General features: G+C 56.0%; 1 protein-coding gene across 2 annotated transcripts in view; it reads right to left on the bottom strand.

Annotated features, from left to right (window-relative positions):
* Positions 1 to 1,800: 1,800 nt before the first annotated feature.
* Positions 1,801 to 21,240, bottom strand: part of CLEC18C (C-type lectin domain family 18 member C) — a 48,299-nt gene continuing 28,859 nt past the window's right edge. The window contains exons 10-12 of one of the 2 annotated variants that reach the window (XM_074968356.1): positions 19,745 to 19,841; positions 16,830 to 16,921; positions 11,979 to 14,700 (exon numbers count right to left, since the gene is read on the bottom strand). In XM_074968356.1, the coding sequence (XP_074824457.1) occupies positions 14,663 to 14,700; positions 16,830 to 16,921; positions 19,745 to 19,841 (227 nt within the window). In that variant the 3' untranslated portion in view covers positions 11,979 to 14,662. Of the gene's footprint in view, positions 2,084 to 11,978; positions 14,701 to 16,829; positions 16,922 to 19,744; positions 19,842 to 21,240 lie in introns of those variants that run through there. The other variant, XM_074968355.1, reaches the window with a different exon arrangement.

Here is a 21,240-nt window from a genome sequence, read left to right as displayed (position 1 = left end):
GCCTGGCTTTGTTATCAGAAAAAGGGGGCTGTATCCCCTGGAAATCCACGGCCATGAGACAAGCAGCCTGTTGTGGTGCGTGAGCCTGTGAAATGCAGCTTGGGTAGAAGGCTGGGTGCTGCATCGGGCAATGGAAACTCCCCACTCTAGGTCACCGGTTCCAAGCCAGCCTGTGCCAGCCTCCCTGGAAACGACTCATCAGGTGAGCGCTGCTTAACGACAAGAAGTTCCTGGCCTCAGTGCCGTTGTGGCCAAGTGAGACTGCAGGACAGGATCGGGACCATGCCTTGTGTGGATCACGGCTGAGAAAGCCAAAGGCAGGACAGCCTGATAAAACAAAGCAGGGCAGTTACCCCCAAAACTGGCCGTTATTCTAACATTAGTGTTCACCGAGCTAGTAACAAAAGTGAACTCCTGTACCACCACACTGGCTAACAAGAAGCTAAACCACAGTCTTCTTAGGCATTCCAGCCCCTGCCACCACCCAGACAGCTGGTCTTTACGATGAGAGGTTAGTGAAAACCAGATTCATCATACATAAAGTCCTTCTAATCCCAAAGGATCAGCCACTCCCCTAGGTCAATATATATACTTTAGATCAGCAGTTCTCAAACCGTGGGTTGGGACCACATTTTAATGAGGTCGCCAGGGCTGGCTTAGACTTGCTGGGGCCCAGGGCTGGGGCCAAAGCCGAAGCCCAAGGACTTCAGCCCTGGGTGGTGGGGCTCAGGTTACAGGCTCCCTGCCTGGGGCTGAAACCTTTGGTCTTTGGCTTTGCCTCCCCCACCTCCACACATCTGGGGTGGCAGGGCTCAGGCAAGCTTGGGTTTCATCCCCACTCCTGGGGTTGTGTAATAATTTTTGTTGTCAGAAGGGGGTTGCGGTGCAATGAAGTTTGAGACCCCTGCTTTAGATCTTACCAAATCCCAGGCTGCAGCCAATTCCTTTAGTAAAACTGTAACTAAAGGTTTATTAATAAAAAGAGAGTTATTAAATGGCTAAAGAAATCATGTATGTTACAAGAGATTTCAGAGTCTGTAGGTCAGGATAATAGCAGTAATGGTAAGTCTGCTAGCTTGTAACACGTCTCTCTCGTTCACCCATTAGATTGGGGGTCATCAGTGTTTTGTTCAAAGCTCTCCTTTGTTAGAAATCCTGTCCAGGTATGTGGAGCAGGAATGAAGACAAAGCAGCAATGTCATAGTCTCCTTTTATACTTTCAGCCCAGGTGCCTGGAAAGTTACTGGCAAAAAGATCCCACGTCCTTACATGCCTCTGAGTCACGGGGCAGCCATTGGCTCTGTCTGTCTCCAGGAGGGGCTCACGGGTGAGCTGATTGTCCCTGATGGGCCAGCAAGCAAGCTGGCTAGTCTTGATGCAATTCTGTCCTGGGGCATCACTCAAGAAAACAACGCAGACATATACACATATATACATAGCCAATATTCATCATGTCAGATTCAATGGTGATACATGAATATAAACAGGATAATCACTCTTAACAGACTAGGAGTACTTGTGGCACCTTAGAGACGAACCAATTTATTTGAGCATGAGCTTTCGTGAGCTACAGCTCTTAACAGACTATAACTTTTCCACCGAACCCTTACATGTTGCACTTTGTACAAGACTTACTGCAATTTTGTAACGAGGGTGATTGCATTAGTGTAACTAGTTCTTTTCCTTTTTATACAGCATCACAAGGTACCGGAGACACTTGTGTTGCTGCTGTCCTGGGATAGAAACTTTCACTCTTCCTCCCAGTTAGACTCACTGCGAGATGGTTAGAAAACAAATTGCTTGATGATCTGTGACTTCTTCCTTGGAGCCGAAATGGGGTGGTGTGGCCTGAGGGTCTGAGTGTGTTTTTCCCTGTCTCTGTATTCAGCGCCTCGGCCAGGGAAGTCACTGAGGGGTGCCAGGTTTGATTGCAGCAGGTGGAAGCACCCGTCTGCAGATGTCTCTTCTATGGGCATGTGATGCTTCCGAGGAGACAGCCAACGCTGGAAACAAGTTACAGCCTCTCTCTGAGCTCTGCAATTCGTTATTCCACTGAGGGAAAGTTGCGCAGTCACCTCTGAGGCTAGAGAGAAAACGGAAACAGAGCAGAATGGAAGCTGTGACCTGCATCACCGTTTTGCACCAAAATCCATTCTCCTAGGCACCTGGATGCTCCTTCGCGCAAGTCACTATCACAAGCACCATGGCGTGTGTGTGTGAGTGTGTGTGTGTGTGTGAGAGAGAGAGAGAGAGAGAGAGAGAGAGAGAGAGTTGTCTATATTCCTTTGATAAATACCACCTGTATAGTGTCACCTGCTGTTCAGCGTGTACTAACCCTGGACTGCCCGCGGCTGATCTACAGTGGGGTGTGAGTCTTCTAGATTTCCAAAGCACTGCACAATCCCTAACTCCTTCACCCTATCAGCCATTCCGGTGCGGTTGGTAAGGATCATTCTCACCGTTTTACAGAAGGAGGAAACTGAGGCATGGAGGTGAAATGACTTGCTCAAGGCAGCCAGGAGTGGAACCCTGGAGTCCTTGCTGCCAGGTCATGCTGATCTCCTTGCGTTAGGTTCAGCTGCATTTAGACTGAGGGGTGGGACAGGTCTCACCTTCACTCCAGCTCTACTTGGGGTCATGAAACCTTCCTGATTTCATGACACCTTTCTTATTTTGACAGGACATCTAAAGACGTGATGGTAAAAGCCACAGGGCCAAATCATGTGGTCTTTGCTCAGGCAAAAGCCCCATGCCCTGCCTGGGGATGCCCCCTCCATATGGCTGAGGGACGGGAATCTATCCCTGGTTTTACAGGGAGCCCAGTACCTGACTGGGCAGGGCTCTGGGAGTCCAGACAGTGCTGTGTGGATACCCAGGCCATGCAGACATGGTGAAAGCCCGCAGCTCGAGAGTCTCACTGCTCGGAATGAAGGAGCTCGCGCTAACTGGATCCCAACGCAGCGAACTTCTCTCACAGAGGGGCAGGTGTGTTACAGAGCTAATCCTATAGACGGGGGTTTGTCTAGAGGAGGGCAGTTTCCCACATCAGTGGAGTTACACAGCTGTAAACCCTTAATGTAGGTGCCCTAGACCAGTGGTCTCCAACCTTTTTAAGCACAAGATCACTTTCTGAATTTAAATGGAACCCAGGATCTACCTCAAAGAAAACGTAGAAATAACAATAATCACACATACCCAAACACCCTTGCCCTGTCCCTGCCCTGAGGCCACGCCCTGCCCTGCCCCTTCTCTGCAGCCCCGCCCCACTCACTACATTCCCCCCACCTTCCCTCACTTTTACTGGGCTGGGGCAGGGGGTTGGGGTTCGGGAGGGGGTTTGGGCTCTGGGCTAGGGCCGAGGAATTTGGAGTGTGGGAGGGGCTCTGGGCTGAGCCTGGGGCAGGAGGCTGGGGTGCAGGAGGCGTTTCAGGGTGTGGGCTCTGGGAGAGAGTTTGGGTGCAGGAGGGTGCTAGCTCTGGGAGGGGGCTCAGGACTCTGACAATGGGTTGGGGTGCAGGGTGCAGGCTCTGGGAAGGGGCTGGGGCAGGGGGTTGGGGTGCAGGAGGGGGTGCAGGATGCGGGCTCTGGGAGGGGGTGAGGTGAGGGAGGGGCTGTGGGGTGCAGGAGGGGGCTCAGGACTGAGGCTGGGAGTTGGGGTGCAGGAGGGGGTGCAGGTTCTGGGAGGGAGTTGGGGTGCAGGGGGCAGGGAGTTGGGGTGCAGGAGGGGGTTCAGGGCTGGGGCAGGGGGTTGGGGTGCAGGAGGGATTTGGGGTGTGGGCTCTGGCCAGGTGCCACTTTCCTCAGGCGGCTCCCGGGAGGTGGCGTAGCGGGGCTAAGGCAGGCTCCCTGCCTGCCCTGGCCCCACCCCACTCCCAGAAGCAGCTGGCATGTCTGGCTGTGGCTCCTAGTGGGGGAGAGGCAGGTGGTTCCGCATGCTGCCCCCACCCGCAGGCACAACCCCCGCAGCTCCCATTGGCTGCAGTTCTCCATTCCCGGCCAATGGGAGCTGCGGAGGTGGTGCCTGTAGGCGAGGGCAGCCCATGGAGACCCCCCTGCCGCCCCCCACCAGGAGCCAGATTGTCTGGAAAGATAGGACTCACTTTACACTTCCCTCTCCAGCAGTAATTTTGCAGGCTCTTTTTGCCTTGTGCACTGCTATGGGGATGTGTAGGGAGGCAGACTCTGGGAACCTACCTGTGGGCTCAGGGCTCCTCTGGTGATTCATCCTGTTATCAGGTGCTATGGTGGCATGAGGGTGCAGTATACTCATTGCTGAGATGGAGCCATGAGTATACTGCAAGCAAGCTCCATCCAAGATACAAGAGGGCCTGGAGCTTCTCTCAGGGGCAGAGGAAATGAGGGTCTTGGACAGAGAGGTCCTGTAGGAGAACTGTATGATCAGCCAAGTTTTGGTGAATTTCATATGATGTTATTATTATGTTATTATTACAGAGACTCTATGGATATGGGGAAAGCGATGGACGTGATATTCCTTGACTTTAGCAAAACTTTTGACATGGTCTCCCACAGTATTCTTGCCAGCAAGTTAAAGAAGTATGGGCTGGATGAATGGACTATAAGGTGGATAGAAAGCTGGCTAGATCATCGGGCTCAACGGGTAGTGATCAATGGCTCCATGTCTAGTTGGCAGCCGGTATGAAGCGAGTGCCCCAAGGGTCAGTCCTGGAGCCAGTTTTGTTCAACATCTTCATTAATCAGCTTCCTGCAGCAGTCTGTCCCTTGCTTGGGCCCCAAATGATTCTGTTCAAGTTTTATTCTGGGCACCATGGCACACCATGGCTTCCAGGTGTGCATGAAGCAATGATCTGGATGATGGGATGGATTGCACCCTCAGCAAGTTTGCTGATAACACTCTCCTGGGGGAAGATATGCTGGAGGGTAGGGATAGGGTCCAGAGTGACCTAGACAAATTTCAGGATTGGGTTAAAAGAAATCTGATGAGGTTCAACAAGGACAAATGCAGAGTCCTGCACTTAGGAAGGAAGAATCCCATGCACTGTTACAGGCTGGGGACCGACTGGCTAAGTGGCAATTCTGCAGAAAAGGACCTGGGGATTACAGTGGACGAGAAGCTGGATATGAGTCAGCAGTGTGCCCTTGGTGCCAAGAAGGCTAACGGCATATTGGGCTGCACTAGTAGGAGCATTGCCAGCAGATCGAGGGAAGTGATTATTCCCCTCTATTCAGCACTCATGAGGCCACATCTGGAGTATTGCGTCCGGTTTTGGGCCCCCCTCCTCTGACTCTGAGCCAGTAACAGCAACCAGGATACAGGCGTCGTCATGATGCAGGGCCTAGTGGGTGAGAAGGAGCAAACATCCTGGAGAACAAGGGTGGGGGAAGTGACTGGTCATGGCAGGTTTCTTGATGGCTCTTCCCAGTGAGTGGCATGAATTATTTATTATTACTAGTTACAGTAGTGCCTGGAGCCCTGACCAAGCTCAGGGCCCGTAGTGCCAGGTGCTGCACAGAGAGACGCACCCTGCCCTGAAGGGCTTAAAACTTAAATAGAGCAGCAGTGGGAGGGGATACTGAGGTATCGAGTGGGGCAGCGACTTGCTCAAGGTCACCCAGCAGATCAGTGGCAAATCGGGTCTCCTGAGTCCCAGTCCAGTGCCCTAATCACTAGCCAGCAGCCATGTGGGCTCTTGCGCCAGCGTGGCTGGTGAGGATGCCATTGAGTGTGGCTGGCGCTGCACGTGGCAGGCTGACTGTGCCTTCAGGTACTGCAGGGTCATAGAATCACAGAATATCAGGGTTGGAAGGGACCTCAGGAGGCCATCTAGTCCAACCCCCTGCTCAAAGCAGGACCTAATAATCCCCAACTAAATCATCCCAGCCAGGGCTTTGTCAAGCCTGACCTTAAAAACTTCTAGGGAAGGAGATTCCACCACCTCCCTAGGTAACCCATTCCAGTGCTTCACCACCCTCCCAGTGAAAAAGTTTTTCCTAATATCCAACCTAAACCTCCCCCACTGCAACTTGAAACCTTTACTTCTTGTTCTGTCAGCTGCCACCACTGCTGACAGTCTAGATCCCTTGGTTAGTAAAGTCAAGTCCTTCCCTACTGCCTCTTGCTTGACTTGCAGCTCGGATGCTGCAGCTGCTGCGGTGGTGCTGGTGGAAGAGGCCTCTGGTAAGGGCAGAAGCCTGCTCACACTGGCCCTGGCTGTGCATGGAAATCACTAGACAAGCTCTAACCCACTAGCTCCTCTGCAAGGTCCCAGCATGTGAAAGCAGAGGCCAGGCCAGGCATAACCAGTGCAGCAAATCCTTCCCTGCTCATGCACAGGAGTTGCAAGGACACAGAAGGAAGGTAAGGGTTTATCTTTGCTTTGGTCTGTCTCCAAGCCTAGGCAGCCAGCGTCTGAGCTGTCAGACTGCCGCTGCTTGTTTCTACTGCATGTCCTTTCTGCTACCACCACAGGATAACTGAGCTGCCCCATGGCTGACAGTGGCAGCAGCGATCCCCCGTCTAACCAGCTCCAGGCTGAACTCATTGGGGTGGCAGCAGGATCGCCCATCACCAGGACCCCCAAGCATCCTACCAACGGCAGATTGCCCCATGGCCCGCTTGCTATTTATTTCTGATTATAGAGCACCAAGGCTGCTCAGGGGTCTTTATGACAGAGAGTCAGATACATCCTGTGCCCTGAAGATTTTATAGTCTCAGTGAAAATGAGAACAGCTGGAGCGGATAATAGTGCAGCAAGGCTGTGTGGGGGTGGGGGAAGGGCTGGGCTAAAGGACAGTGGGATTATTGTGCAGTTATTTGGGAGGCTAATTCACATGTCAAGAGAGTAACAAAGGTGGGGGTTGTTTGTTGCACAACTGTTTTAAATTATTTCAGGGTATGTGTGTGTGTGTGTGCGCAGTTCCCTTGTAATGAATAGATTATTACTCAAGCCACATTTGAACTCAAATGGATAAATCTCCAAAACCCATGGCCTGAAAGCCAGCTGATTCCAACAGAATTCTCCTGGAGGAGGAAGTGTGTTCTGAGAGTCAGGCGGAGACTTGGGAGCCTTGACTGGGAGGAATACCTCAGTGGTTTGAGCATTGGCCTGCTGAACCCAGGGTTGTGAGTTCAGTCCTTGAGGGGGCCATTTAGGGATTTGGGGCAAAAATTGGGGATTGGGCCTGCTTTGAGCAGCGGGTTGGACTAGATGACCTCCCAAGGTCCCTTCCAGCCCTCATATGATTCTCTGACTTCTGTCACAGGCTCCCTGGTGACCCTGGCAAGTCACTGAATCTTCCTCTGCCTCAGTTTTGCCTTTGTAAAATGGAAGTGATAAAGCTGATGTGCTTTGCAGGAGTGCTGGCAATGAATGCCTGTAAAGAAATGCTTCTGGGCCCCATTTGTGCCTTGCTACCATAAGTGAGGTGCACACATGAGATGGAATGTTCTCCCAAATTGAAATTAAGGAACTACAAAAGGTTTTTGAGGCCACTCCCTGCAGTGGGATCGTATGTTGCCCCTCACCATCCTGGAGACGCACACAATCTCTTAAACAAAGAGAATCTTATTTCCTTATCTTCTGTCCTCAGATCTGGAGGAGCCTAGGCCCATGAGGGTTGGAAGATCCCTCTGACTTCCACAGCAGGATCTGGACATCTTGTTCCAGAGCCTGAAGCTGTGCCTATAAACAGCCTCAGGAGGGAAGAGATGACAGCACAGGAGGGAACGCTTCACAACCACTGCAGAACAAAGGACTGGAAAACAGATGCCTGCACAGAGCATGATGCAAGGAGGAGCCAGAAGATCAAATGTACACGCTAAAGCTGGAGGTGGAGAATCAAGCCTGCTCCTGCAGGGCCCCAGCAGAGGTGTTTTCTCCAGACCCAGAGAGCAGCCATGTGCTTTCAGTCTGAATGACAGTTCTCACTGATAGGAAAGTCTCACTGAGAGAGCACAGTGTGTACATCTCCACCACCATGCTGCATTAACTCTGCCTCACTATATGGCAGGGAGGCAGATCCCCCGCTTCCCATAGCAGATCAACGCAGTGAAAACAAAACCAGGACAGTTCCATGCGCTGCCATTAATGCTTTCACGGGCCTCAGCTTAGCCACTGTCCCAGGCAGGGCCTTGCTAAGGCACCAGGGCCTGTCACTGCTCTTCACTCCCACCCCTACCTCAGCCACATCCAGTGACTCTGTTTCCCTTCTCTCTTCTCCACCCAGCTCCAATGACTCCCCCTCTGGTGCTTCCCCAGCACACAGCTTCTTTCTCCTGCTGCCTTTCTGACCCTCCAGCGCTGAGCTGTATTCTTGTGCCTGGCTAATAAACATGCATGTTCCTAAAAGCAAGGGCTGGTGCCCCAGCTCATCCTTGTGCTACTGCTGACGTCCCAACGGGCCACGAGAGAAGTAGGCCGTGCTGGCTCGGTGCGGCAGTATTCTTAGACTGACAAGACTCTAAAATAAGTAGAAATTTCTCAAGCCACAAACGCCTTTAATTCAGCTGCTGCTGCAAAAGGCAGAACAAAGCCATTCAGCCCATGCTTACCATGTATTGACTGAGACAATGTCCCACCAATAGAAATGACCTGAGAATCATTAGCTACCCCCTCCAGCCTATAAAAATAACCCACAGACCCAATGAAACAGACTCTCCACTGCATAAAGCATGTCTGACTCTCTGGAGCAATGACGGGAGAGATGTACCGGGGCATCCCGTAGCGCAGTGACTCAGTTTCCCCGTCTGCAAAAGGGAGATAATGAGATGCGCCCTCCCTAATAAAGTGCTTAGGAATTTTCTGCTTCAAAGCGGTTGGTAATTCTTCTTGCCATGGCAGCTCCTGTCCGTGCAGGGCCATGTCAGGCAATGGGCCTCCGGTCACCCTCATTCCCACAGCCTGCCCCCTGGGGAGCAGCCCCCTGGCTTGCACACATGCTGTGCAACATGCTACAGACTCCTTGGAGACGGCCCTAATGTCATTGGCTTTGTGCCTCAGTAAACTGCACCCCTCCCCCTCGCACCTTCCTCCCCCGTTTGCCTCCAAGTGAGATAGTTAAAATGTTGCCTCTTCTGTGACGAAGAGGGACTGTTCTTAATGTTTCCTCTGAATACTGTAGGGGTGCCTCAGTTTCCCCTGTGCAGTTCGTAAGTCTCTAGGTGGTGGGGTAAGGGGGTGTGATTGTTGCAGAGCACAGGGCCAGGGAACGTAAATGGCTGACACTCTGTCTCCTGGCAACTGATGGCCTGGGCCCTTCCCCCCTGCAAGGTGAGAGCTAAAGGGTTGGAGAACAAAGGAATCCGGTGACCTCCTGGCCCGGGAAAGGGACAAAGCCCAGAGGAGGAGGGGCTGGAGGGGGAGTCAGTTTGGGGGCTGGCTGGGGACCTGGAGTGAAGTGCAGACGTGGTTGTCTGGCTCACTGCCCCCCAAAATGGACCCAGCTGAGGGGTCCTGTTCTCTGTACCTACAAGCTCTGTTTTAGACCGTGTTCCTGTCATCTAATAAACCTCTGTTTTACTGGCTGGCTAAGAGTCACATCTGACTGTGAAGTTGGGGGGCAGGACCCTCTGGCTTCCCCACGACCCCGCCTGGGTGGACTCGCTGTGGGAAGTGCACGGAGGGGCAGAGGATGCTGAATGCTCCAAGGTCAGACCCAGGAAGGTGGAAGCCCAGGAAGGTGGAGGGTGGGATAGCTCAGTGGTTTGAGCATTGGCCTGCTAAACCCAGGGTTGTGAGTTCAATCCTTGAGGGGGCCATTTAGGGATCTGGGGCAAAAATTGGGGATCGGTCCTGCTTTGAGCAGGGGATTGGACAAGATGACCTCCTGAGGTCCCTTCCAACCCTGAGATTCTATGATTCTAAGCCATGTGAGCGTCTTGCCCTGGAGACAGTCTGCTCACAGAGAGGAGACTTCACCAGAGTCCTGACTGGCTTCACAGGGAGCAGTTCCAGAGCATCGCCCAGGGACTCCGTGACATCGTCCAATGAGAGTCTGGCTTAATTACCCAGGGGAGCCGGGGTGGGCAGGGCCCCAGGAATCCCAGTGACCCCATCGACTTCTGGGGATTTGGAGAGTGGAAAGCATCCCATCCTTCCCATCACAGGGCAGAGGACTCCTGAAATGTCCTGGCCATGTGGCCAGCGCCTAGGTGGCTGACATGAACATCTGGGCTCTGACATCAGCCCCTGGCCTGCAGGGCCATGGAGTGGCTATGTCTGTGAGTGTCAGATCAGGGAATGTGCTCCATCCTCAGGGCCACTGCACCATGGCCTCCCTGCCCCCCAAGATGGACCTGACTGAGGGGTCCTGTTCTCTGTTCTCCTGTACCTACAAGCTCAGTTTTAGACAATGTTCCTGTCGTCTAATAAACCTTCTGTTTTACTGGCTGGCTAAGAGTCATGTCTGACTGCAGAATTGGGGTGCAGGACCCTCTGGCTTCCCCAGGACCCCACCTGGGTGGACTCTCTGCAGGAAGCACATGGTGTGGAAGGGGATGCCGAATACTCCGAGGTCAGACCCAGGAAGGTCAAAGCTGTGGAAGCTTCTTGCCCTGGCATCAGTCTGCTCAGAGAGAGGAGGCTCCCCCAGAGTCCTGACTGGCTTTGTATGGATTAGTTCCAGAGCATTGCCCCGGGGACTCCATGACAGGGCCCAAGGATCTGGGAACACAGCGTGGCTGTGAACACTGGGGAGCTGGAGGTGCTGGCTCTGAAGAGGGGAATGGGAAGAACGGTGGTACCTTTATATGGTTCCTGTGGGTTTGTTGAGAATGGTTTTACTGCCCAGGTTTGGGGGGATTCCTGCACTGGTGCATATGAATAGATTATACCCCGAGGTGGGCTTTGTATCCGGCACTGGGTGGCTGCACTGGGCCCCGTGGGTCCTTCCATAGCACCAGGAGTGTTGGCCAGGGGTGCGGGGAGAGAGGAAGAAGGCAGAGAGGGATGTGGATCAGGTTCATGGGTGACCCTGCCCCAGCCGCGCCCCCTCGGCATCCTGTGGTGTTTGGAGAGCCCAGGCTGTGCTGTGGGGAGTTGGGAGGGGGCAACCTATGATGCTCAGTGTAGAAGAAGGACAAACAAGCCGGGCTGTTTCCGTGATCTGGTGGCCCAGCTTCTCCTTGGGCAGCAGCTCCCACCCCAAACTACCCACAGCTTGTCAGAGCAGGGGCTGGGCATAACCTCCCTGGGGCATTCCCCCCACCTTGGGGCGCTCTGGGTGTTGCCCCCAGGCCGTCGGTGTATCGCGCTCACACCGGTCAGACACTCCCTGCCCCTCCAGCTCAGTCCCTGACCACAGCTGGGCGGGGCCGTGTCCCTGCCTGGAGAATCACTTCAGTTCTCACCATGGGGGCCAGGGGAACTGACAGCAAGGCCTATGGGGGGTTGTGGGGTGGGCCATGCCAGCCCTTGTTCTCAATCCCCAAGGGCAGGGAGGAGCCTCTCCTCCCCCAAGTGTTCCCCAGAGATCCAGCCTCTGGGCCCAGCATTGCCTAGCTCCCTGCCCAGATGACGCAGCATCATGGAAATGACAGAGAATGAATTGGTTAACGTTTGTGCGGCGTGTTCTAAATGGGGAAGTGCTGGTGTTCGCAAAGAGTCCTTGCAGAGATGCAGGGGGCAGCCTGGCTGCAGGGGGGGCTGGCACCTGCTGGAAGGGAGAAGAGGTGAGGGGCAGCCGCTGGCGATGAAGAAGGAGAAGAGCAATACAGAAATGGTTCCTAAGCACCGGAGTGGGGGGCAGGTTGGGACTCCAGAGGCTGCCAGAGCCAGCCCAACAACTCCAGCTGTGCAAATAACTGATTTTCCTCTTCACTGACTGTCCCAAAAACTGGGGGGAGGGGGACCCAAAATGGAAAGTTGCCCCGGGGGGCGGGGGGGGGGGAGAGCAGCAGTTGTTTCAGTCCAAACAAAATGTTTCATTTATTTCATGAACCTTTTCAAAGGGTTTTAATTTTTTGTAATACCATAGAAGGAAATTTCATCTAAAAAGCATGTTGACGCGGGGGAGATGCTGTGACGTTTTTGGCAATTTTTGCCAAGGGCTTGGGGCTTTTCCCCGGGCTGACTCAGCAGGTTCACTGGGTATTTGCCGAATGGTTCGGTTGGCCTGAAGCTGCATTTTTCAGAGGGGAAAAAAGTTTAAGATGAAAAGAATTTCCCCTGACTCTACCCACAACATCATCATATACATGCCCACCCCGCGGGATCCTAGCCCCGGGCAGTGAGCCAGGCACTGGACTGGCCTCATGCTGATGTCAGTTAGCTCCCTTCACGGGGCCTGTAGCAGACATTCTAACCCAGGGCTGGGGGCTCTTCAGTGCTTTGTTAGGCTAGAGAATGGGATAGAGGGTTTAGTTTGTTTGTTTTTTTAATTGAGCTTTAGGCCCTTTCCTTCTTAGAAATAGTGGGGTGACAGGGTTAGCTTGGCCGGAGGAGCTGCTGGCTGTCCCTGGGGATATGCAGTGTGTGCAGTGAATCTCTCCCAAAACAGCCTCTCCAAAACGTTCCCGAGGCAGTGAGTGCAGTGGCTGGTGGCAAACACCAGTGGTTTTAAAACCTTCAACCATGAGCTCCTGGGGCTGAGGCTGTTTCAGTTGTGTGTATGTACAGCACCTTGCACCATGGCCTGATCCTAGACACCCCCACCCAGTGCTAATAACTAAAACTCATCTTTCCCTCCCTCCCTCGTTTACACTAGCTCCCCAGTTGCCCGCGAGTCTTCCTGGCCAGACAGGCTCTGAATTTCCAGTATAAAACCCAAGCAGAGCCCCTCCAACCCACAGCAGCAGAAAATGGCCCAAGCCCCCTTGCTTTCTTTTACTTTGCAGGGCACTAACAATCTCCCAGCTGGACTGTCGAACTGAGGTCTGCTGCGCTCTGGAGCCCTCCCATTCATCAGAGAGGCCCAGTTCTTACCCAAATATTCCCTGGGGCCCTGGCCACACACAGCTCTTTGCAGAGCGGTTCCTTGCCCATCTAGGACAGACAAGGTGCAAGAGAGCAGCTTAGGGGGAAGGAGAGTGGACTGGGATGGCAGGCAGGAGGGGAGCCCTGTCCCAGCGTAGGATGCCAGGGGAAGTAGTAGGAGAGATGACTGCAGCAGGGAGCAGGGGACAGGCTGAGGAGGGCCCCTGGCTTTTGCTTTCACCACTCCCCATTTTTCTCCTCCTTTTGCCCCACGCCCAGGAGGGTGGCTCCCAGCCATTCACCCGGGACAGCCCCGCAGCTGGAGAAAGGGACATGAGCAGCAGGAGGGACAGACAGCTTTATTAGAACAGCCCCAACTCTCAAACTGCGGGAAGAGTTCGTGTCACTGTCCTAGACAGATCCTGGGCCGGAGCGCATGCTACACAGGGCGAAAGGGGAGAGGGATAGCTCAGTGGTTTCAGCATTGGCCTGCTAAACCCAGGGTTGTGAGTTCAATCCTTGAGGGGGCCATTTAGGGATCTGGGGCAAAAATTGGGGATTGGTCCTGCTTTGAGCAGGGGGTTGGACTAGATGACCTCCTGAGGTCCCTTCCAACCCTGATATTCTGTGATTCTGTGAAAGAACAGGCCTGAACTCTAGGCCAACGGGTGCTCAGAGCCCTGCTCTGCTAGGTTCGCGGGTTGGTACCAGAGCTAGACGGCTTCTTTAGTGCTGAGCTGTGGTGGCACTGACTGGCACAGCAAAGGGGCATGGGGCTGAGAACACCGCATGCTGCACCTGCCTGCCCGGGGAAGGCTGCCTCCTACAGCCAAGCCGCGGTGGGACGGCCCTGGCTAGCAACTGGACACCGAGTCCTAGACCAAGTAGCCACATCTGTTTTCTTGGCAGGGCACGTCTCAGCTGTGATTCCTGGGGCCCCAGCACCCCCCTTGTACCCCGCAGCCCTGGCCAAGCACCGCTGGCTCTAGGTGGGACAGTCACCCTCTTGCTGTGCACCACTCAGCTCCCCAGCCCACGCCTGCCAGCGCGGACACAGAGTCCACTAAGCCAGCCCTGATCCGTGTCAGGGCCGCAGAGCTACGGACTGGGGGTAACCACTGGGGGGGCCCTGCTCCCTCTGGCACAGCCGGGAGAAGCGAGGGGCTCCCCGCGCTGATGTGCCATCACACCCCGGAGGAAGGGAGTGGGGACATGAAGCAGCTGCCCCTGCCCCAGCGGTCACATGTGAGGGAGGGGCTATTTTACAGGAGCTCGGGGCTGTTCCATGGACAAGGGGCTAGGATGCACCCCAGGGACCCCCCACCTGGCTCGACTGCGATGGCTCTGGTGGAGTCAAGCCCCCGGGGCAGCTGTGCGGGTTGATCTGGCCCCGCCACCCCCCTGCTCCAGCCTGAAAGGGCAGCCTGGGAAGCGCTCTCTCCCTGAGTGCTCGGCAGGTCCTGGTGCCACCTCTGGGCCCCGGCCCTCAGGGAGAGGTGTCAGCGTGGCTGGGATGGGCGGAGCGCCCGGGGGTCCTGTAGAGCAGTGGTACTCAAAGTGGTGGTCCGCGGACTGGTGCTGGTCCGCGAGCCATCGGCTGCTGGTCTGTGCGCACATTGGGAAAATAATTGCCGGTCCCCCCATCAGATAGCTTGAGCAGCGCTGGGCTCTAGGACCTGGCAGAACAGTGGCAGCAGATTCTTTCTCTCAAGCCATATGCGGGCTGGCGGGGATGCTGCGCCCACAACTCAGCAGCAGGAAGTTGTGCAGGCTCAGGGCTCTGGCTGCCACAGGGAGATGTGCTTCTGAGCTGCAAAGGATCACAGCCAGCATTAGTGCTACCCAGCCAGGCTCGGCCACCACAGCCCACTGCCAGCCAGCCAGGCCCCAGAGGGACAAAATCCCCAGAGCAATACAGGGTGATAAGCACCAAAACACAGCTCCTTACTAGGTGAGCCAGAGGGCTAACTCCATGAGCTAACAGCAATAGTAAGCTGTTATCCTTTATGTGCACTAGCCACTGAGGAGGCACAATGCACACATTACCTCTACATCGGGGATTCTCAAACTTCATTGCACCATGACTCCCGTCTGACAACAAAAATTACTCGTGACCCCAGGAGGGGGGACCGAAGCCTGAGCCTGCCCGAGCCCTGCCGTGTCATGTGTGTGTGTGTGGGGGGGGGCAAAGCCCGAGCCCCACCACCCCGGGGGGAGGGGGGATGTAGCGGGGTGGTCACCGGCTCCTGCCTAAAAGGGCTTAAAACAGCCCTGGGAGAGGGCTGGGGCAGGGGAAAAGCTGGTTGGCGGAGCCGCCTCAGCTGGGGCCACGCCCCAGACAGACCCAGTGGGCCCTATAAAAGCCAGAGAAGCCAGGAGCTGAGAGGACTTTCCCTCTGGCTTGCTGAGGGAAAACGGCCTGGCTGCCTGGAGGCTGAGCAAGTACCTGAGGTGGAGCAGGGCTGGGGGAAGGCCAGAGGAGCTGGGGAGCTTCGGCCTGGAAACCCCCCAGGCTGCAGGCCTAGTGGAAGGCCAAATAGGTACTGGGGGCAGCCCAAGGGGTAGGCAGAGGCAGCAAGTCCAAACCCCTCTTGCCTGTGATGATTGGCGCTTACGCTGCAGTTGGCCTCAGGGAATGGGGGCTAGGTGATGACTGGCAGTGGCCATAGACTGAGGTGAGGTTGGGGGTTCCCTGGGGAGGGGAGACCCAGATCTGTGCAGGGTACTGCAGGTGGCAGCACCCTGGCGTGAAAGGGGGCACCGGGGTTGAGGAGGGACTTGGGGACCAGTGGCAAGCAGGACACTGGCCTGCAGAGGGCGCTCTGGAGGCTGGAACACTAATTCCCTGGACGACCAGCAGGAGGTGCTGGAAGGGTGAGTCTCGCACCGCTGCAGGGGAAAAGCCAAAGCTCAAGGGCTGCAGCCCCAGGCAGGGGGTCTGTAACCTGTGCCCCGCTGCCCAGGGCTGAAGCCCTCAAACTTTGGTCCTGGGCAGTGGGGCTCAGGCTTTGGTCCCGGGCCCCAGCAAGTCTAAGCCAGCCCTGGTGATCCCATTACAATGGGGTCCTGACCCACAGTTTGAGAACCTCTGCCCTAGATAAAATGGTAATTGGGGACTATGCAGCTAGCGCACACAGGCTATGTAATGGGGACTGACCGGGCAGGTGTGTGCCAGCCGGCACCCAGCCACGCTCGCCCTCCTGGGAACCAGCCTTAGACCTGGGCAACGTGCATCAGTTCCCATGGCACAATTCAGATCCAGAAAAGGGTTGTTTTAAAACTTTGAAATGAATTGTTGGTGAATAAGGTGCTGGGCAGAGAGGCCCGGTGCCAGCCCCAGCGGGCCTGTTAACCAGACTGGGCACAGGAAGGGCAGCAGCCATGCAAACTACTTCCATGCTGCCTGGCCACCACGGCTCACCCTTATCTTGCAGGGACCAACTCTAAGGGTAAGAGACGGCTCATTCTCTGCCGAGACCACTAACCAGAGTGCAGCCCTTGGTTACCCAGGCCTGGAATAGCTGGGGGCTGCAGGTCAGGGATGAGGGGCATTAGCAGATCTGTGTGGGCTGGAAGCCCAGGACAGGGCCTGCGTGTTGGGATGGGGGGCATCGGTGGAGCTGTGTGTGGGGAGCCCACGGCTGGCATTGCACAGTCTGTGCTTTCGGGTGGAAGGGCATCGGCAGAGCGGTCAGTGTGGGGAGCCCAGCACAGGAACAGCAGGGGCTGTATGTTGGGACCGAGGGGCATCGGTGGAGCTGCAGGTCAGGGCTAAGGTGCACTCGCAGAGCTCGTGCAGCACCTGCCCACGCTAGGCCTGCCACCCTAGCACTAGCCAGCAGTTGGCCCAATGCCTGCATGCCCCTCTCGACACAGAGCAGGCATGAGGACTTCCCAGGTCACGGGGCGAGCAGGGAGGAGTGAAGCTGTGCCACTCACCAAACTGGCAGATGTAGCGGTTTCGGGTCTTGCAGCGCTGGTCATTCCAGTTGAAGGCGGCCGACGCTTGGAGCTCAACGCAGTTCCCAAACCTGAGACGCAGAGGAGAGCGGTCCCAGGGCTGGGAGGGGAGCAGGGGGTGCAGGAGTCCCAGAGCAGTGAGTACAGTGGTACCAGGCCCGGGAGGGGAGCAGGGGGTCCAGGAGTCCCAGAGCAGTCCCAGGGCCAGTTGGGGAGTGTGACGTAGTGGGGATTGCCTGTTATGTTGTATGTGAATCTTCCTGTTTTGCATGAATGCTGTGTGTGCCTCAGTTTCGCTGTGTATTGCACCAATGTCTAGGTGGTGGGAATAAGGGTGTGTGACTTTTGTGGGGGTTGCTCCAGCTGCCTCCATGGATGCTATGGCTGCCCCTTCGTAACCTGAGACCCAGGAGGGGGATGTGACCAGGTGACTCTTGGCCCTGGAAGTGAGACAAAGGCTGGAGAAGGAGCAACGGGCAGGGCATGGACCAGGTGGCTGGCTGACTCGGCTGGCTTGGGGAAAAGGGGGAGGACCAGAGCCCTGGCTCTGGGTTCCCCTCCTCCAAGATGGACTTGGCTGAAAGTCACTGATTTCTGTGCTAACAAGTTCTGTCCTACGCTGTGTTCCTGTCGACTAATAAACCTTCTGTTTTACTGGCTGGCTGAGAGTCCCGTCTGACTGCGGAGTTGGGGGGCAGGACGCTCTGGCTTCCCCAGGAGTCCCATCTGTGCGGACTCGCTGCGGGAAGCACACGGTGGGGCAGGGGATGCTGAATGCTCTGAGGTCAGACCCAGGAAGGTGGAAGTTGTGGAAGCTTCTGCCCCGGTGACAGTCTGCTCAGAGAGGAGGCTTCTCCCAGAGTCCTGACTGGCTTCGTATGTAGTTCCAGAGCATCGCCCAGTGACTCTGTGACAACGAGCAGGGGTTGCAGGAGTCCCAGAGCAGAGGACAGCAGTCCCAGCCCCAGGAGGGGAGCAGGGGGTGCAGAAGTGCCAGAGTGGCACAGAGCATTCCCACACCAAGAAGGGGAATTTGTGGGCAGGAGTCCCAGAGCAGTGATGACCGCGGTCCTGCAGGCCTGGGCGGGGTGCACTGGGTGCAGGAGTCCCAGAGCAGAGAGGACAGCAGTCCCAGGCCCGGGAGGGGAGCATGGGAGCAGGGCATGCAGGAGTCCTAGAGCAGAGGACAGAGGCCCAAGGCTCAGTAGGGGTGCACGTAGTGCAGGAGTCCCAGAGTGGAGAACGGTTCCAGGCCCGGGAGGGGAGTACGCGGTGGAGGAGTCCCAGAGCAGAGAGGAGAGCGGTCTCTGGCCTGGGAGCAACTGATAAAGTCGGGTATTTTCTTAGAGTTTTGCATGAATACTGTGTGGGTCTGTTTCCCCATGTGCTGCTTGTTTAACACGGTGGTGGGAGAGGGGTGGTTGTTACAGACGAGCAGGTGTGACCTCGCCTAGCAGCCAGAACCCTGGACAATGGGGGACCCTGGAGATGGGGGACCCTAGCAACTGGTGACCTGGAGATCAGGAGGCCCACCCCAGCTTGGCAGGCAGCCGGGTCTGGCCAGTGGGAGGACAAAAGGCTGAGGAGAGAGGGCCCCTGTGACCTGACTAGCCAGTTCCAGCCAGAGGGGGAACCAAGGACGGAGGAGAGAGGGCCCCAGTGACCTGTTTACCTGGGATGGGAGACAAAGGAGAGGGGAGGAGCTGTTGGGGGAGAAGATATAGGATGATCTGCTGGAAGGAGAGGGCTGCTGGACTGGGCAGAGAGAGCAGCTGAGCCCGCCTGGATGCAGGATAGACTTAGATGTACTGTGCAGAAGGAGGCCAGGCCTGAGGCCTGGAGAGTTTCCTGTGCTGGGTTCAGATGCTCAATAAACCCTCCTGTTTTACACTGGCTGAGAGTCACCCCAGTCTAGAGACCGGGGTTGCATTATTCCCTCTGGGTGTGAAGGCCCCGGGGGTCCACAGTGAGTGGACTCTCTGAGGAGGCCTACTGTGAGAGACAGGCGTGCTGGAGGCTCAGAGAGGTGAGGTTCCAGGAGATGGTTAACCCCTGAGAGAGAGTGGACCCCCGACAAGGGCTGTCGCACTGAAGTGGGTTCCTCCCAGGGAACATAGGAAGCCGAGAGAGAGCACGAGTCCTGTGAGTCTGTTATGGGGGTGCATGGGGTGCAGGAGATGTGAGGTTTTAAGGTGGGGGACAGCCCTAGGTTGGAGGGCCTCACAGCCAGGTTATGTCTACATCTTGCAGATTCTTTCTGCATCACTTCTCCACAGCCTTTCCTTGCCATTGCCAGTGCAACCTGCCATCCACGCTCGCACCATCTCTGGGCTGGATCACTGCGACCTCCTTTCTCTGGCTCTGACCAATGCAATCTTCCCTGCTCAGATCCATTCCCAATGTGCTACAAAGATCCTTCTCTTAGCCCGGCGCTCGGCCCCTCTCATCGCATCCCTCCCCTAGCTCCCCCTTCTCTAGCACATCTGTCAACTGCTTGCTTCACTCTCAGGGCCCCTCCCGGCCTGTCCTCTCTCATTTGCTGTGGAGCTGTCCACGCTTGCCTCTGATCAGACTGTGACACCAGCCTCCATCGCCCACCTGTGACATTGTCAAACAAGCCCCTTTGTGCTTTCCCCAGGCTGCCCTGCCCCCTTGGGAGGAGCTCCCTATACAAGGATGATAAATCTGGGGGCAGGGACCAGCTATTTGTTCTGTGTTCGTACAGTGCTTGGCACACTGGGGTCTTGGGCCATGACTGGCGCTTCTAGGTGCTCCTGCACCACAGCTAATCAATACTGACAGGTGCCGCCGGTGGGCTCTGTGGTCTTCGGGCCTCGGGACCAAGCAGGAGCGGCATAACCATGGGTCTCCGTGCCCCTGCCCTCGTCACTTACCGCTGGCTGTCTGGCTGGCCGAACGCGAAGCTGGTGAAGGAGCACTGGGCGCCTGTGTCCCACCGGAACAAATCCTTGGACGTTTTATAGGTCAGACCTAAATGAGAGAGCAGGGGGATGTCCTGGGCTCCAGTCCACATGGGCAAAGCGGATGCCGTACACCACCACAGCACTGGGTCTGAGTCTCATCACAAAGGTCCTCATTGGCTGCATCTCAGCCGAGCAGCAGGGCTGGCCTTCCGTGTGAGTCAGTGGCCACAGCAACTGCCGGGCCATGAACCACAAGGGATCTGGACCCCTGCTGCTGAGCTGTGTGTCATGAGCCTCATGCTGCTAGCAGCGAGTCTCCATTAGCCCAGGTGACTTTGGAGCAGTGGGATCAGTTCTTTCCCTGTTGCCATCAGCAAGTTAAGATTGTATCACACGCCCAGTTCTGAACTTGCCTGCATTGCGCAGCTGCACATGGGCTCCCCTGACTCAAGCAGCTGGGGCCGCACGCTCAATGCCTCTTAGCGAGCGAAACACCTCGCTGTACGGGGCAGCCTCTGAGCTAGGTACCAATGCCCTGTGTCCAGCCCCTAGAGAGACGGGGCCCATCCCCCCCTCCCCATCTCGAGCCCCGACACAGTCCAGTTCCCTCATGCTCAGAGGGCTTTGCACTGCGAATGCCCCACAGGCCAGCCCCCACAGAGGGCACATTGTGGCAGCTGTAACTGGGTGGGGGTTCCCAGCCTCCCACCCGAGCCAAACTCCTGCAGCTGTCCCTGCTGCTCACACACCCTTTCCAATCCACCACCCCGCTTCCCACTGAGCCACCATCTCCCCAGGCAGTCAGCGAGTAACTTCGACCCAGGCCCAAACAGCGAGGCAGCATAGTCTGGCCAGTGACTACAGGCTGAGGTGTCAAGATGTCCTGAGTTCTAATCCCGACTCCCGGTGTGACCCCTGGCAAGTCATGGCCCCGCTGTGCCTTGGTTTCCCCAATTGTGAATCACAGATACCTCCCTCCTGGGGGGATGGGGAGGGTTAAAGCTCTGCGGAAGAACTAAGTATTATCAGAACAGCAGCACTTCCATTAGCAGCCTGAGGGAGAACATTACCCTGCAGTACCCCATGAGCGGCCCTGCACCTAGGAAACAACAACAACCGAGTTCATTAATTAGCTCCTGTCTGCAGAGTACTTTGAAGATGACAAGCTCTGTGGAAATGCCAGGACTGTGATCCTGAAAGCAGGGCTGAATTTTACTGTAACCTAGGTGCTGCTCTACAATCGGAGTGAGGACTTTTCAAAGCTGGAATGACGGGACTCCAGCACAGAGCTCTGCGCCCACCTCGCAACCCTGGGGCTGGCGGGGGAGCGCCAGGAGGACCTTACACTCTCTGCCGGCAGCACTAGGAGAGATTGCATCATCCTCCGGGCCGGGACCCAGCCTGCAAGGTCTCTAGAGCCACGATCGCCTCCTCCTTGCCTCTGGAAAGTCCTGTACCGAGCCCTG

This window comes from Natator depressus, chromosome 12 (assembly GCF_965152275.1).
Source record: "Natator depressus isolate rNatDep1 chromosome 12, rNatDep2.hap1, whole genome shotgun sequence".
In the NCBI taxonomy this organism is placed as follows: domain Eukaryota; kingdom Metazoa; phylum Chordata; order Testudines; family Cheloniidae; genus Natator; species Natator depressus.
This window is presented reverse-complemented; position numbering and strand designations above follow the sequence as displayed.